We start from the raw sequence: 14,470 nt of genomic DNA, 5'->3' as shown, positions 1-14,470 counted from the left end.
TAGTTCCCTTGCCTCAACTGGAGTTGATCCCAAGACTGCTCCCTAATAAACTTCCTGCACCCTTATTTCCACCTTAGCATCTGCTTCCTTGGGCAAACCATCTACAACAATCATCTTTTCCTAAGGAAGCTGTTCTGAACACTTGTCAGATTAAAAGAAGAAAAAAATAATCTCACTATTTTATTTAGGCCATATTTTTTTCTATATCCCTGCAGTATTTTTTCTTTCTCCTCTTAAGGTCTTTCAAGGAGCAAAGAAAATTTTCCCCTCAAGTGTATTTATAGTCTAACAAGAGCTGCACTGTATAAGATTATTTTTTAAATAATCCTTGATTCCACCAACATAGTCACATACTTAAGGGAGCTAAAGAACCAAGACAAATAGGATTAAAAGAACCTGATTACGGAATAAAGTATTTTGGATTTTGTGTCAAAGTAATTGCTGAAACGTTTATGGTACATAATTGACACATAACCTTAAACTGACCCAATATATCAGCAATCAAGTGACTTTTATACTAGGGTCAATTTTAGCACCATTTGCTAGCCCTTCTTTCTTGTTTTCTCCTGTCTTGCCTCATCTCTCCATCTCTAGAATCTGTTTCAAGCCTGAAATCCTAGTAACTGCTCTCCTAACATGTTACTGTTTATTTCTGAAAACTGATTACCACTCTGGACCTGCCAGACTGCTCCATTAGCTCTTTGCTGACTTGAAATGCCCGCTGCCCAGACCTGCAGTATCCAGCAGTGTCCAGTATCTGCCTTAATTAAACACCTTGCCCTGGCCAAATATATTTCTTCTTAATTGTAACACAGAGGAGTCATAACTTCCTCCAGGTTAGGTTCTAACATTAAGCTGCAAGGCGGAAAACTCGTTATCCTTACCCTTGAAAATCCCATAAAATTGGGGGGTGGGGGGAAGTATCTCAATAAGTGAATCAATGCCGTTTTTTCTTCCAGCCTTTGAGTCCATCATTCTGAAGTGTGTGGCATTCATTTAAGTAGATACTTTATCCCCTTAAAACAGTACCATGATTAAACACTAAAGTTCCACTTAGTTTAGCAAGATGCTGACTCTAAAAGGTATAAGAAACTTAAGAACCACTGAGGGAAAGACCATTTGTGCTTATTGAGGGAAATTACTGGTGTACTCACTCACACAATGTAAATGATTATTTTTCTTTAATTTTTTTTCTTTCTTGGTTCATTTTTTTTGATGATTATATGCACTTGAATTCTTGTAAATGAAATGCATGCATCCTGACATCAATAGAAGAGCCAGGAGATGAACTCACCCTAGTAGCTGTCAGACTCTCACCCATGCAAATGCAGCACCTTGCTGAAAGCTTGTTCTTGAACCTCTTTCACGTGACTATTTCAGGTCTTCCAGATTATCTCAATTTATATATTTCCACCCACGTATGTAATTCTACTCATTCCAATTCAACTTTAGCCAATGTCTGGTTTTTAAATTTTCTATTCTATAAAAGCATTGACACCCCTCCCCCACCCCCACCAAAGGAACCTGAGATCCATATAGCTACTGGATAATTATACAGAAGAGAAAAATAAACCTAACACTGCATTAACATAAACATATTAGCTTTTTACAAGTCAGATCAACCTTAGCAGTGAATCTCACAACCCATCTCTTGGTTCACCAATATTATAAGCAAATCCATCCCTGTGGGGCAGATTTTAAATATAAGAGAAATTAACACAGTTGCACTAATGCAATCACAATGTCAATAATTTATAATGTGAGAAAAGAAATTGGTAAACCACATTTTAATTATATGGGTTCATCCTGACATATGACTTACGTGACATTCTAAAATTTTTTCACTTAATAATCTGGGCAAGATGGTTTTAATAAATTATAAACAAATAATTACAGTTGCATCCTTTTCTCTCAGAAATATTCTTTCCTATCTTATTGGACAGTTGTAAAAATATCCCCTGGGGTCAGATATATTCATGCCCTCCAAATATACCAAGTTATGTAAGTGTTTTTAAATCATGTTAGTTCAATATGTTACCAAAGAGAGAACAAGTTACACAATAAACAAGTATATATCTGAAAGCATTACTATATGTTCATAAATTTCATATTTGCTCCAAAGTTACAATAAATGGAGAGATAGTAAGGCTTCTGGGAAGGTGGCAGAAGAGTAAGATGTGGAGATCACCTTCCTCCCCAAAGATACACCAGAAATACATCTACACGTGGAACAACTCCTACAGAACACCTACCGAACACTGGCAGAAGACCTCAGACCTCCCAAAAGGCAAGAAACTCCCCACATACCTGGGTAGGGCAAAAGAAAACAGAATAAACAGAGACGAAAGGATAGGGACGGGACCTGCACCAGTGGGAGGGAGCCATGAAGGAGGAAAGGTTTCCACACACTAGGAAACCACTTTGCGGGCAGAGACTGTGGGAGGCGGAGGGGGAAAGCTTCAGAGCCGCGGAGGAGAGCACAGCTACAGGGGTGCGGAGAGCAAAGTGGAGAGATTCCCGCACAGAGGATCGGTGCCGACCGGCACTCACCAGCCGGAGAGGCTTGTCAGCTCACCCACCGGGGCGGGCGGGGCTGGGAGCTGAGGCTCAGGCTTCGGTTGGAGCTCTGGGAGAAGACTGCAGGTGGCGGCGTGAACACAGCCTGCAGGGGGTTAGTGCACCACGACTAGCCGGGAGGGAGTCCGGGGAAAAGTCTGGACCTGCCAAAGAGGCAAGAGACTTTTTCTTCCCTCTTTGTTTCCTGGTGCGCGAGGAGGGGGATTAAGAGTGCTGCTTAAAGGAGTTCCAGAGACGGTCCCGAGCTGCAGCTATCAGCAAGGACCCCAGAGATGGGCATGAGACGCTAAGGCTGCTGCTGCTGCCACCAAGAAGCCCGTGTGCGAGCACAGGTCACTATCCACACCCCCCTTCCGGGGAGCTTGTGCAGCCCGCCCCTGCCAGGGTCCCGGGATCCAGGGACAACTTCCCTGGGAGAACGCACGGCGGGCCTCAGGCTGGTGCAATGTCCTGCTGGCCTCTGCCGCCACAGGCTCGCCTCGCACTCCATGCCCCTCCCTCCCCCCAGCTTGAGTGAGACAGAGCCCCCGAAGCAGCTGCTCCATTAACCGCATCCTGTCTGAGCGAAGAACAGACGCCCTCCAGCGCCCTACACACAGAGGCGGGGCCAAATCCAAAGCTGAGCCCGGGGAGCTGTGAGAACAAAGAAGAGAAAAGGAAATTTCTCCCAGCAGCCTCAGAAAAAGCGGATTAAAGCTCCACAGTCAACTTGACATACCCTGCATCTGTGGAATATATGAAGAGACAACGAATCATCCCAAATTGAGGAGGTGGACTTTGAGAGCAAGATTTATGATTTTTCTCCTTTTCCTATTTTTCTGAGTGTGTATGTGTATGCTTCTGTGTGAGATTTTGTCTATATAGCTTTCCTTCCACCATTTGTCCTAGGGTTCTATCTGTCTGTTTTTTTTTTTAATTTTTATTCTTAATAATTATTTTTATTTTAATAACTTTATATTATTTTACCTTTTTTTACTTTATCTTCTTTCTTTCTTTTTTCCTTCCTTCCCTCCTTCCTTCCTTCTTCCCTCCCTCCTTTCTTTATTTTTTCTTCCTTCCTTCCTTCCTTTCTTTCTTTCCTTCTTTCCTTCTTTCCTTTCTTTCTACTTCTACTGATTCTTTCTTTCTACTTTTTCTCCCTTTTATTCTGAGCCATGTGGATGAAACGCTCTTGGTGCTCCAGCAAGTAGTCAGTGTTGTGCCTCTGAGATGGGAGAGCCAACTTCAGGACACTTGTCCACAAGAGACCTCCCAGCTCCACATTATATCAAACGGCAAAAATCTCCCAGAGATCTCCATCTCAACACCAGCAGCCAGCTTCACTCAACGACCAGCAAGCTACAGTGCTGGACACCCTATGCCAAACAACTAGCAAGACAGAAACACAACCCCACCTACTAGCAGAGAGGCTGCCTAAAATCATAATAAGTCCACAGACACCCCAAAACACACCAACAGACGTGGACCTGCCCACCAGAAAGACAAGATCCAGCCTCATCCACCAGAACACAGGCACTAGCCCCCTCCACCAGGAAGCCTACACAACCCACTGAACCAACCTTAGCCACTGGGGACAGACACCAAAAACAACGGGAACTACGAACCTGCAGCCTGCAAAAAGGAGACCCCAAACACAGCAAGATAAGCATAATGAGAAGACAGAAAAACACACAGCAGATGAAGGAGCAAGATAAAAACCCACCAGACCTAACAAATGAAGAGGAAACAGGCAGTCTACCTGAAAAAGAATTCAGAATAATAATAGTAAAGATAATCCAAAATGTTGGAAATAGAATAGACAAAATGAAAGAAACATTTAACAAGGACCTAGAAGAACTAAAGATGAAACAAGCAACAATGAACAACACAATAAATGAAATTAAAAATACTCTAGATGGGATCAATAGCAGAATAACTGAGGCAGAAGAATGGATAAGTGACCTGGAAGATAAAATAGTGGAAATAACTACTGCAGAGCAGAATAAAGAATGAAAAGAACTGAGGACAGTCTCAGAGACCTCTGGGACAACATTAAACACACCAACATTTGAATTGTAGGGGTTCCAGAAGAAGAAGAGAAAAAGAAAGGGACTGAGAAAATATTTGAAGAGATTATAGTTGAAAACTTCCCTAACATGGGAAAGGAAATAGTTAATCAAGTCCAGGAAGCACAGAGAGTCCCATACAGAATAAATCCAAGGAGAAATATGCCAAGACACATATTAATCAAACTGTCAAAAATTAAATACAAAGAAAACATATTAAAAGCAGCAAGGGAAAAACAACAAATAACACACAAGGGAATCCCCATAAGGTTAACCGCTGATCTTTCAGTTTATAGCAATACAATCCTACCTTATGAAACAGGAAACATCTCGAATAAATAACCTAACCTGGCACCTAAAGCAATTAGAGAAAGAAGAACAAAAAAACCCCAAAGTTAGCAGAAGGAAAGAAATCATAAAAATCAGATCAGAAATAAATGAAAAAGAAATGAAGGAAACGATAGCAAAGATCAATAAAACTAAAAGCTGGTTCTTTGAGAAGATAAACAAAATTGATAAACCATGAGCCAGACTTATCAAGAAGCAAAGGGAGAAGACTCAAATCAATAGAATTAGAAATGAAACAGAAGAAGTAACAACTGACACTGCAGAAATACAAAAGATCATGAGAGATTACTACAAGCAACTCTATGCCAATAAAACGGACAACCTGGAAGATATGGACAAATTCTTAGAAATGTACAACCTGCCAAGACTGAATCAGGAAGAAATAGAAAATATGAACAGACCAATCACAAGCACTGAAATTGAAACTGATTAAAAATCTTCCAACAAATAAAAGCCCAGGACCAGATGGCTTCACAGGCGAATTCTATCAAAAATTTTGAGAAGAGCTAACACCTATCCTTCTCAAACTGTTCCAAAATATAGCAGAGGGAGGAACACTCCCCAACTCATTCTACGAGGCCGCTGTCACCTTATACCAATACCAGACAAAGATGTAACAAAGAAAGAAAACTACAGGCCAATATCACTGATGAACATAGAGGCAAAAATCCTCAACAAAATACTAGCAAACAGAATCCAACAGCACATTAAAAGGATCATACAGGATGATCAAGTGGGGTTTATTCCAGGAATGCAAGGATTCTTCAATATAAGCAAATCAATCAACGTGATACACCATATTAACAAACTGAAGGAGAAAAACCATATGATCATCTCAATAGATGCAGAGAAAGCTTTTGACAAAATTCAACCCCATTTATGATAAACACCCTGAAGAAAGTAGGCATAGAGGGAACTTTCTTCAACATAATAAAGGCCATATATGACAAACCCACTGCCAACATCGTCCTCAATGGTGAAAAACTGAAAGCATTTCCACCTAGATCAGGAACAAGACAAGGTTGTCCACTCTCACCACTCTTATTCAACATAGTTTTGGAAGTTTTAGCCACAGCAATCAGAGAAGAAAAGGAAATAAAAGGAATCCAAATCGGAAAAGAAGTTTAAAAGTGTTTCTGTTTGCAGATGACATGATACTATACATAGGGAATCCTAAAGATGCCTACAGAAAACTACTAGAGCTAATCAATGAATTTGGTAAAGTAGCAGGATACAAAATTAATGCACAGAAATCTCTGGCATTCCTATAAACTAATAATGAAAAATCTGAAAGTGAAATCAAGAAAACACTCCCATTTAACACTGCAACAAAAAGAATAAAATATCTAGGAATAAACCTACCTAAGGAGACAAAAGACCTGTATGGAGAAAATTATAAGACACTGATGAAAGAAATTAAAGATGATACAAATAGATGGAGAGTTATACCATGTTCTTGGATTGGAAGAATCAACATTGTGAAAATGACTCTACTGCCCAAAGCAATCTACAGATTCAATGCAGTCCCTATCAATCTACCACTGGCATTTTTCACAGAACTAGAACAAAAAAATTCACCATTTCTATGGAAACACAAAAGGCCCCAAATAGCCAAAGCAATCTTGAGAACAAAAAACAGAGCTGGAGGAATCAGGCTCCCTGACTTCAGACTATACTAAAAAGCTACAGTTATCAAGACGGTATGGTACTGGCACAAAAACAGAAAGATAGATCAATGGAACAGGATAGAAAGCCCAGAGATAAACCCATGCACATATGGACACCTTATCTTTGATAAAGGTGGCAGGAATGTACAGTGGAGAAAGGACAGCCTCTTCAGTAAGTGGTGCTGGGAAAACTGGACAGGTACATGTAAAAGTATGAGATTAGATCACTCCCTAACACCATACACAAAAATAAGCTCAAAATGGATTAAAGACCTAAATGTAAGGCCAGAAACTATCAAACTCTTAGAGGAAAACATAGGCAGAACACTCTATGATATAAATCACAGCAAGATCCTTTTTGACCCACTTCCTAGAGAAATGGAAATAAAACAAAAATACACAAATGGGACCTAATGAAACTTCAAAGCCTTTGCACAGCAAAGGAAACCATAAACAAGACCAAAAGACACCCCTCAGAATGGGAGAAAGTATTTGCAAATGAAGCAACTGACAAAGGATTAATCTCCAAAATTTATAAGTAGCTCATGCAGCTCAATAACAAAAAAACAAACAACCCAATCCAAAAATGGGCAGAATACCTAAATAGACATTTCTCCAAAGAAGATATACAGACTGCCAACAAACACATGAAAGAATGCTCAACATCATTAATCATTAGAGAAATGCGAATCAAAAGTACAATGAAGTATCACCTCACACCAGCCAGAATGGCCATCGTCAAAAAATCTAGAAACAATAAATGCTGGAGAGGGTGTGGAGAAAAGGGAACACTCTTGCACTGCTGGTGGGAATGTGAATTGGTACAGCCACTATGGAGAACAGTATGGAGGTTCCTTAAAAGCTAAAAATAGAACTACCATACGACCCAGCAATCCCAGTACTGGGCATATAACCTAAGAAAACCATAATTCAAAAAGAGTCATATACCAAAATGTTCACTGCAGCTCTATTTACAATAGCCCAGAGATGGAAACAACGTAAGTGTCTATCATCGGATGAATGGATAAAGAAGATGTGGCACATATATACAATGGAATATTACTCAGCCATAAAAAGAGACGAAATTGAGCTATTTGTAATGAGGTGGACAGGCCTAGAGTCTGTCATACAGAGTGAAGTAAGTCAGAAAGAGAAAGACAAATACCGTATGCTAACACATATATATGGAATTTAAGAAAAAAAATGTCATGAAGAACCTAGGGGTACAACAGGAATAAAGACACAGACCTACTAGAGAATGGACTTGAAGACATGGGGTGCTGGACAGGTAAGCTGTGACAAAGCAAGAGAGAGGCATGGACATATATACACTACCAAACGTAAGGTAGATAGCTAGTGGGAAGCAGCCACATAGCACAAGGAGAGCAGCTCGGTGCTTTGTGACCACCTGGAGGGGTGGGATAGGGAGGGTGGGAGGGAGGGAGATGCAAGAGGGAAGAGATATGGGAACATATGTATACGTATAACTGATTCACTTTGTTATGAAGCAGAAACTAACACACCATTGTATTGCAATTATACTCCAATAAAGATGGGAAAAAAAACAAAAACAATGCTAACCCTCATTATCAGTTGGCACATGTTGAACCAGTCACCTATGACAGGTGATCACTAATTCCACACACTCTTCCAGAATGGTCTTTTGATGGTTTTTAACCCTTAAAACAACATTTTGAACTGCATTCAAAGACACTGATTTTGACTGTGTCTTCTTACTTCTGTTTTCTATTCCCCAAATTAATATTTTATACAATATATATTGTCAAATCTGTAATTGTTTTACTTTTTAAATTATTGAAAATGCTCTCAGCCCTCTTTCTCTCCGTATTAAGTAGACTGGGTGCAGACTCCTAGGAGCTGATAGGTAAGTGAAAACCCAGTGTGTATTTGCACTTTAAAAACTGGAAGTACTATTTCAAAGTATGGACATATAATTCCTGCAAGTATTAATAATAGAGTGATAAGAGTTTTACAGAAAGAATACATTTAAGATATCTTTCTCTGATGCATGTTTTAAGTCAACTTTCAATGAACTATTCTGAGCCTTCACACATGTAATCATATTAAGTCAGAAGGAATGTACACTATATAATTTAAATACCAACTCCAGTCTCTGGACTGGAGGACTTAGCATTTGAGACTGTATTTGCCTTTGCTAATGGAGTGTGAGCCCAGAGACAGCCTGTCTAAGAGCAGACAGAGTCTCAAAGTGACAAATGCAGCTTTTGTGTCCATTTAGTGAGGATGGATTTTGGCTTCCAAGAGGAAAAACAAAAAAGCTAATAAAGATAGGTATAAAGAAAGGATTAGGACAAAGATAAAGACAAATACAATTGTAGAAAAGAAGGTTATGGGATTGTGTGCTTAAAAACCTCTAGTCTTTCTGAAGTTGATTAAGCCTTCTCTCCAGGTCACCCCCACTTCCACATCCTCACCTCCTTAACCCAGTGCCAAGGTGGGGCAGCAATTCCCCAAGGCTCTCCTTAGTAATTTCCTCTTTCTCTCTCTAGCCATATTGCCTACTCATTTTTATTGCCTCATAAGCAAGCAGTATTTGCTAACAAAACCTTTCTTGTGCTTTTCCCATCAAGACGTGGCCAGCTGGGTAAAGGGTGCACCCAGTATCAGACCCAACCTGCTGCTAAGGGATAACTGTTCATTAAATAGGTATGAAGAAGTCTGAGAGTAAAAATTAATAAGACTGGGAAAGAGAATATATGGGAGCTCTCAGTACTTTCTGTTCAATTTTGCTGTGAACCTAAAACTACTCTAACAAATTGTCAATTAAAAAACCTGGTAAGACTCAAAGTAGCAGCAATTCCTAAAGTATTAACAAGTAAGGAGAAGTTCACTTGCTCAGGCCTGAGTTAACAGCATATTCTTTGCTATCAGTGATCATGAGTAGTGCTTAACGGGCTGTAAGTACAGACCCTACGTATCTTGCACAATCTAAAGCCAAAGAAAACATAATTAAATACAGCACACCTCTTCTCCCTAGTGATTCTTCATTTGCCATATTTCCACCTACTCCTCAGTTTCCACTTAACATATGGAGGCAAGAATATGGGGTAATTCTGATCAATGGGTCAAAAAAGTAATTTCAAATGGACATCAAAAGAATTCCTTGAGACAAATGAAAGTGGAAACACAACATACTGAAATTTTATGGAACATACCAAAAGCAGTTCTCTAGAGGGACATTTATAGTGATAACACCTACATTAAGGAAAAAGAAAGGTCTCAAATAACTATTTAACTTTGTACCTCAGGGAACTAGAAAAAGAAGAACAAACTAAGCCCTAATTTAGAATGAAAGAAATAAAGATCAGAGCAGAAATAAATGAAATAGACACTAGAAATACAATATAAAAGATCAATGAAACTAAGGGCTAGTTTTTTGAAAAGATAAACAGCACTGACAAAACTTTAGCTAGACTAGCAAAAGACAGACTACTCAAAATCAGAAATGAAAGAAAGTCATTAAAAGGAATAACAAAGGAACACTAAGGAATCTAAGAAATGAATATGAACAATTATATGTCAACAAATTAGACGACCTAGAAGAAATGGATAAATTCCTAGAAACATAGAATGTACCAAGACTAAATCATGAAGAAATAGAAAATCTGAACAGACCAACCATGAAAAAAGAAATTGAATCAGTATTCAAAAGCTCTCAACAAAGAAAATACAGATAGTTTCACTGGTGAATTTTACTAAATATTTAAAGAAGAACAAACACCAGTCTTTCTCAAACTCTTCCAAAAATTGAAAGGCAGAGAGCACTTCCAAGCTCACTTTACAAGGACAGTATTATGCTGATACTGCCAAACAAGGACACCACAAGAAAAGAAAATTACAGGCCAATATCCTTGATGAACATATATGTAAAAATTCTCAATATTAATAAACCAAATTCAACATCTCATTAAAAGGATTATACACTATATTAAGTGGGATTTATTCTGGGATACCAGATAATTCAACATACACAGATCAAGCAATGTGATACACCACATTAAAAAAATGAAGGATAAAAATCATAGGATCATCTCAATAAATGTAGAAAAGGCATACGACAAAATTCAAACCTTCCAAGATAAAAACTTTCAACAAAACGCACCTCAACGTAATAAAGGCTGGATGTGACAAATCCACAGCTAACATCGTACTCTATGTTGAAAAGCTGAAAGCCTTTCTTCTAAGATCAGGAACAAAACAACGATGCCCACTCTCACCATTTTTATTCAACATAGTACTGGAAGTCCTGGCCAGAGAAATCAAGCAAGAGAAAGAAAGAAATATCACCCAAATTGGAAAGGAAGAAATAAAACTGTCTCTATTTGCAGATGGCATGATCTTACATATAGAAAACCCTCAAGACTCCACTAAATAAATGAATTCAGTAAAGTTGTAAGATACAAAATTCAAAATAGAAAAATCAGTTTCATTTTTATATACCAACAATTATCTGAAAGATAAGTTAAGGAAATAATCCCACTTATCATAGCATCAAAAACAATAAATTTAACCAAGGAGGTGAAAAATCTGTACACTGAAAACTGTAAGAGGTGTATGAAAGAAATTGAAGAACACATAGGTAAGTGGAAAGACCTCCTGTGTTCATGGATTGGAAGAATGAATATCTTAAAATAAACATACTACCCAAAGCAATCTACAAAGTCAATGCAATTTTTATCAAAATGCCAACAGCATTTTTTCATAGGAATGTAGAGCATGGTGACTATAGTTGATAATACTGTATTGTATAACTATAATTTGCTAATAGAATAGATCTTAAGCATTTTCACACACACAAGAAAGTATATATATGCTAATTAATCAGATGGTAGGAATCATTTCACAATGTTTATGTTTATCAGATAATCATGTACATCTAAATATTAACATTTTATTTCTCAACTATATCACAGTAAAGTTGGGGGGGAGCATATGAAGTGACGGGGAGATTCTGTTCCATCTTTGTTAAAAACTGCCTTCTTATTCAAGTCAGAATACCTGGGGGTGACTGATCTAAGAAGGCTTTTCTTATACATGTGTAGAAACATGAAAGATTATTTTCTTACCCAGACCCATTAATTGAGTAAAAAGATTAAACACTGCTCTAAGTACAATGTCCATTACTAGACATAGGTTCATTAGTAAGGTATAATCTCTAGCCCCAAAAAGCTCACCCACCACCTATCAGGCACAACATAAAACATACACAGATAACCAGAATAAAAGATGAAAAAGGACATGTGCCTTGAAAGGAGGGAGAAAATATCACAGGTGTCTAGAGAACAGAGAGGAAACTTTCACTGGGGCCAGGGAACTACTTGAAAGATATAATGCCCCTAGAGAAAATACTTGAAGGTAGATCCAGGTATTGTCCACAATTACAATTGTTCTCAATTTCCCACACTGAGGGAGAATTATATATCCCTGCCCTTTTGGTTGTTTGGTTTTGTTTTTCATTTTTTATTGAAATATAGTTGATTTACAATGTTGTGTTAGTTTCAGGTGTACAGCAAAGTGATTCAAATAAATAAATAAATAAATAAATATATTTTAGAGTCTTTCTATTATAGGTTATTACAAGTTATTGAGTATGGTTCCCTGTGATACATAATAGGTCCTTATTAGTTATCTATTTTATATACAGTAGTGTGTATATTTTAATCCCAAACTCCTAATTTATCCCTGCGCCCTTTTCCTTTGGTAACCATAAGTTTATTTTCTATGTCTGTGAGTCTATTTCTGTTTTGTAAATAAGTTCATTTGTATCATTTTTTTAGGTTCCACATACAAGTGATATCATATGATATTTGTCTTTCTCTGGTTGGCTTACTTCACTTAGTATGATAATCTCTAGGTCCATCCGTGTTGCTGCAAATGGCATTATTTCCTTCTTTTTTATGGCTGTAATCCATTGTGTATATGTACCACATCTTCTTTACCATTCATCTGTTGATGGACACTTAGGTTGCTTCCATGTCTTGGCTACTGTAAATAGTGCTGCTATGAACATTGGGATGCATGTATCTTTTGTGAATAATCCAGGTATTATTCACAATTACGATTGTTCTCAATTTCCCACACTGTGGGAGAATTATATATCCCTGCCCTTTTGAATTCAGAATGTCCATGTGATTTGCTTTGCCACAAATCGAAGTGAAAGTGTGTGTGTATTTGCCTTGGCTCTTTCCCGTTTGTGGGTGGGACACCTACAGATGTCCAAATGAAGACTGCTCTATCAACCATCACATACCAGAGTGATGTCCACTGAGGCCTCTCCTTTTCCCCTCTGGCTACTCCCTTTAGCCAACACCAAGACCATCAGCCCAAGTAGACAACATTTCTCAAGGTCACAGAGAGTAATTTTTTCCTCCTCGCCTTTATTGCCCTCACTAGCAGCCCATGTTTGCTAGCCTCACTTGCCAACATTTTCCTTTTGTCAGGACTCCGCTTGCCACATTCAGGCTGTAATGCTGACCTCAAACCCAACCTACGGTCAAGGGGGTTTCCTGCTCACTGGAAAAGAACAATGGGTGGACCTGCGGTACAGTGGAGAAAAAAACCTTTGTTGTCACCGAGATTTGGAGACCACTGATGACTGCAGCATAATTTACTCTACCCTGGCTGCTTCACCAGAATTTGAATATGTGGCAATAGAGATGGCAAATAAATGAGAGAATTCGGAAAACATTTATGAAGAGCAATAGTTCCAAAGTGTTATTGCTTAAGGTATATGAAAAGAAAGTGAAGCCTGCTGTGTTTGAACCTACATTTTAAGAAAAGTTGCAAGTTCTTATATCCAGCGATATCTATTCCTAGCTCAAGTAATTTTTTTCAAAGTTTTAGTGATTTCTCTACCTGCTTTTGTTCCTTTTATTTAATCTCACACACAAAAAATTGACTCAATATTATTCCATCATCTCCAGGTGACATTTAAAGATTGAATTAATTCAGCAAGCTCTGATTTATGTGGCTCTGATAAGCCATGACATTTCCCAAATGAGTCTATAAAACATGCATAGATGATAGATTCTCCTGATGCTCTGAGGGTATAATGATGATTTCTACACTAAAGAAATACATAAATTCTACCTTTTAAATTGTCAGTGTATACCTATATCCTCTTGATTTAGGGAGTAAAATGAATATATTATGAGAGAAGTGCTGTTCTTCAAAATTTAGAGACTATTCTCTGATTAAGTAAGAAGCCTTTGGACAAGAAACTATCCTCTCACAGCCACTTCCTAACCTTGTAATGGAAATACATATAATTTACAACTGTTTTATAATGGTTTTATGGCAAAGGAATGACCACATATATCCTAAAGCTATCATTCACCTTTCCTTTTCAATAAACAAAACTGTATCTTTTCATATAGGCTGTTACTAGCCAGGGCTTTCACATGCACACTCTCATTTAATTCTATTAACAACTCAGAAGAGCATCATTGCACTCATTTTGCAAGTAAGGATACTGAGTTTCAGAGAAGTTGAGGTTTTTCTATGAAACATTTATTATAAATTTAAGCCACAGAATTATACATAGTAGAGCAAAAACTCAAACCTCCAAATCCTGGCTCCCAGTATATTCAGTCAGCTTGGTATCCTTTAATCCAGCCGTAAAACACTCCTCTACTATGGATAAAGCCACAGGTATCATATTAACTGCTTCCTCCATCTCTCCAGCTATGCTTTCTGCTGGCCCATCAGGCTCTCCTTGCTCCTCTGGGTGTCACTAACCCCAGTTGCAGAGCCTGCACTGCCTATCCTATCTGTGCTTTGACATCGAAGTTC

At 38.2% G+C, this 14,470-nt stretch overlaps 1 protein-coding gene across 1 annotated transcript in view; it reads right to left on the bottom strand.

The window, feature by feature from the left end:
* Positions 1–3,818: 3,818 nt before the first annotated feature.
* LOC125963512 (uncharacterized) overlaps positions 3,819–14,470 on the bottom strand; it is a 254,209-nt gene continuing 243,557 nt past the window's right edge. The window contains exon 2 of the mRNA XM_049706027.1: positions 3,819–4,315. Coding sequence (XP_049561984.1) covers positions 3,975–4,315 — 341 coding nt within the window. The 3' untranslated portion in view covers positions 3,819–3,974. The remainder of the gene's footprint in view (positions 4,316–14,470) is intronic.

This window comes from Orcinus orca, chromosome 2, assembly GCF_937001465.1.
Source record: "Orcinus orca chromosome 2, mOrcOrc1.1, whole genome shotgun sequence".
NCBI lineage: Eukaryota > Metazoa > Chordata > Mammalia > Artiodactyla > Delphinidae > Orcinus > Orcinus orca.
Note: the sequence above shows the minus strand (reverse complement) of the source record. Positions and strands in the feature narration are given on the sequence as shown.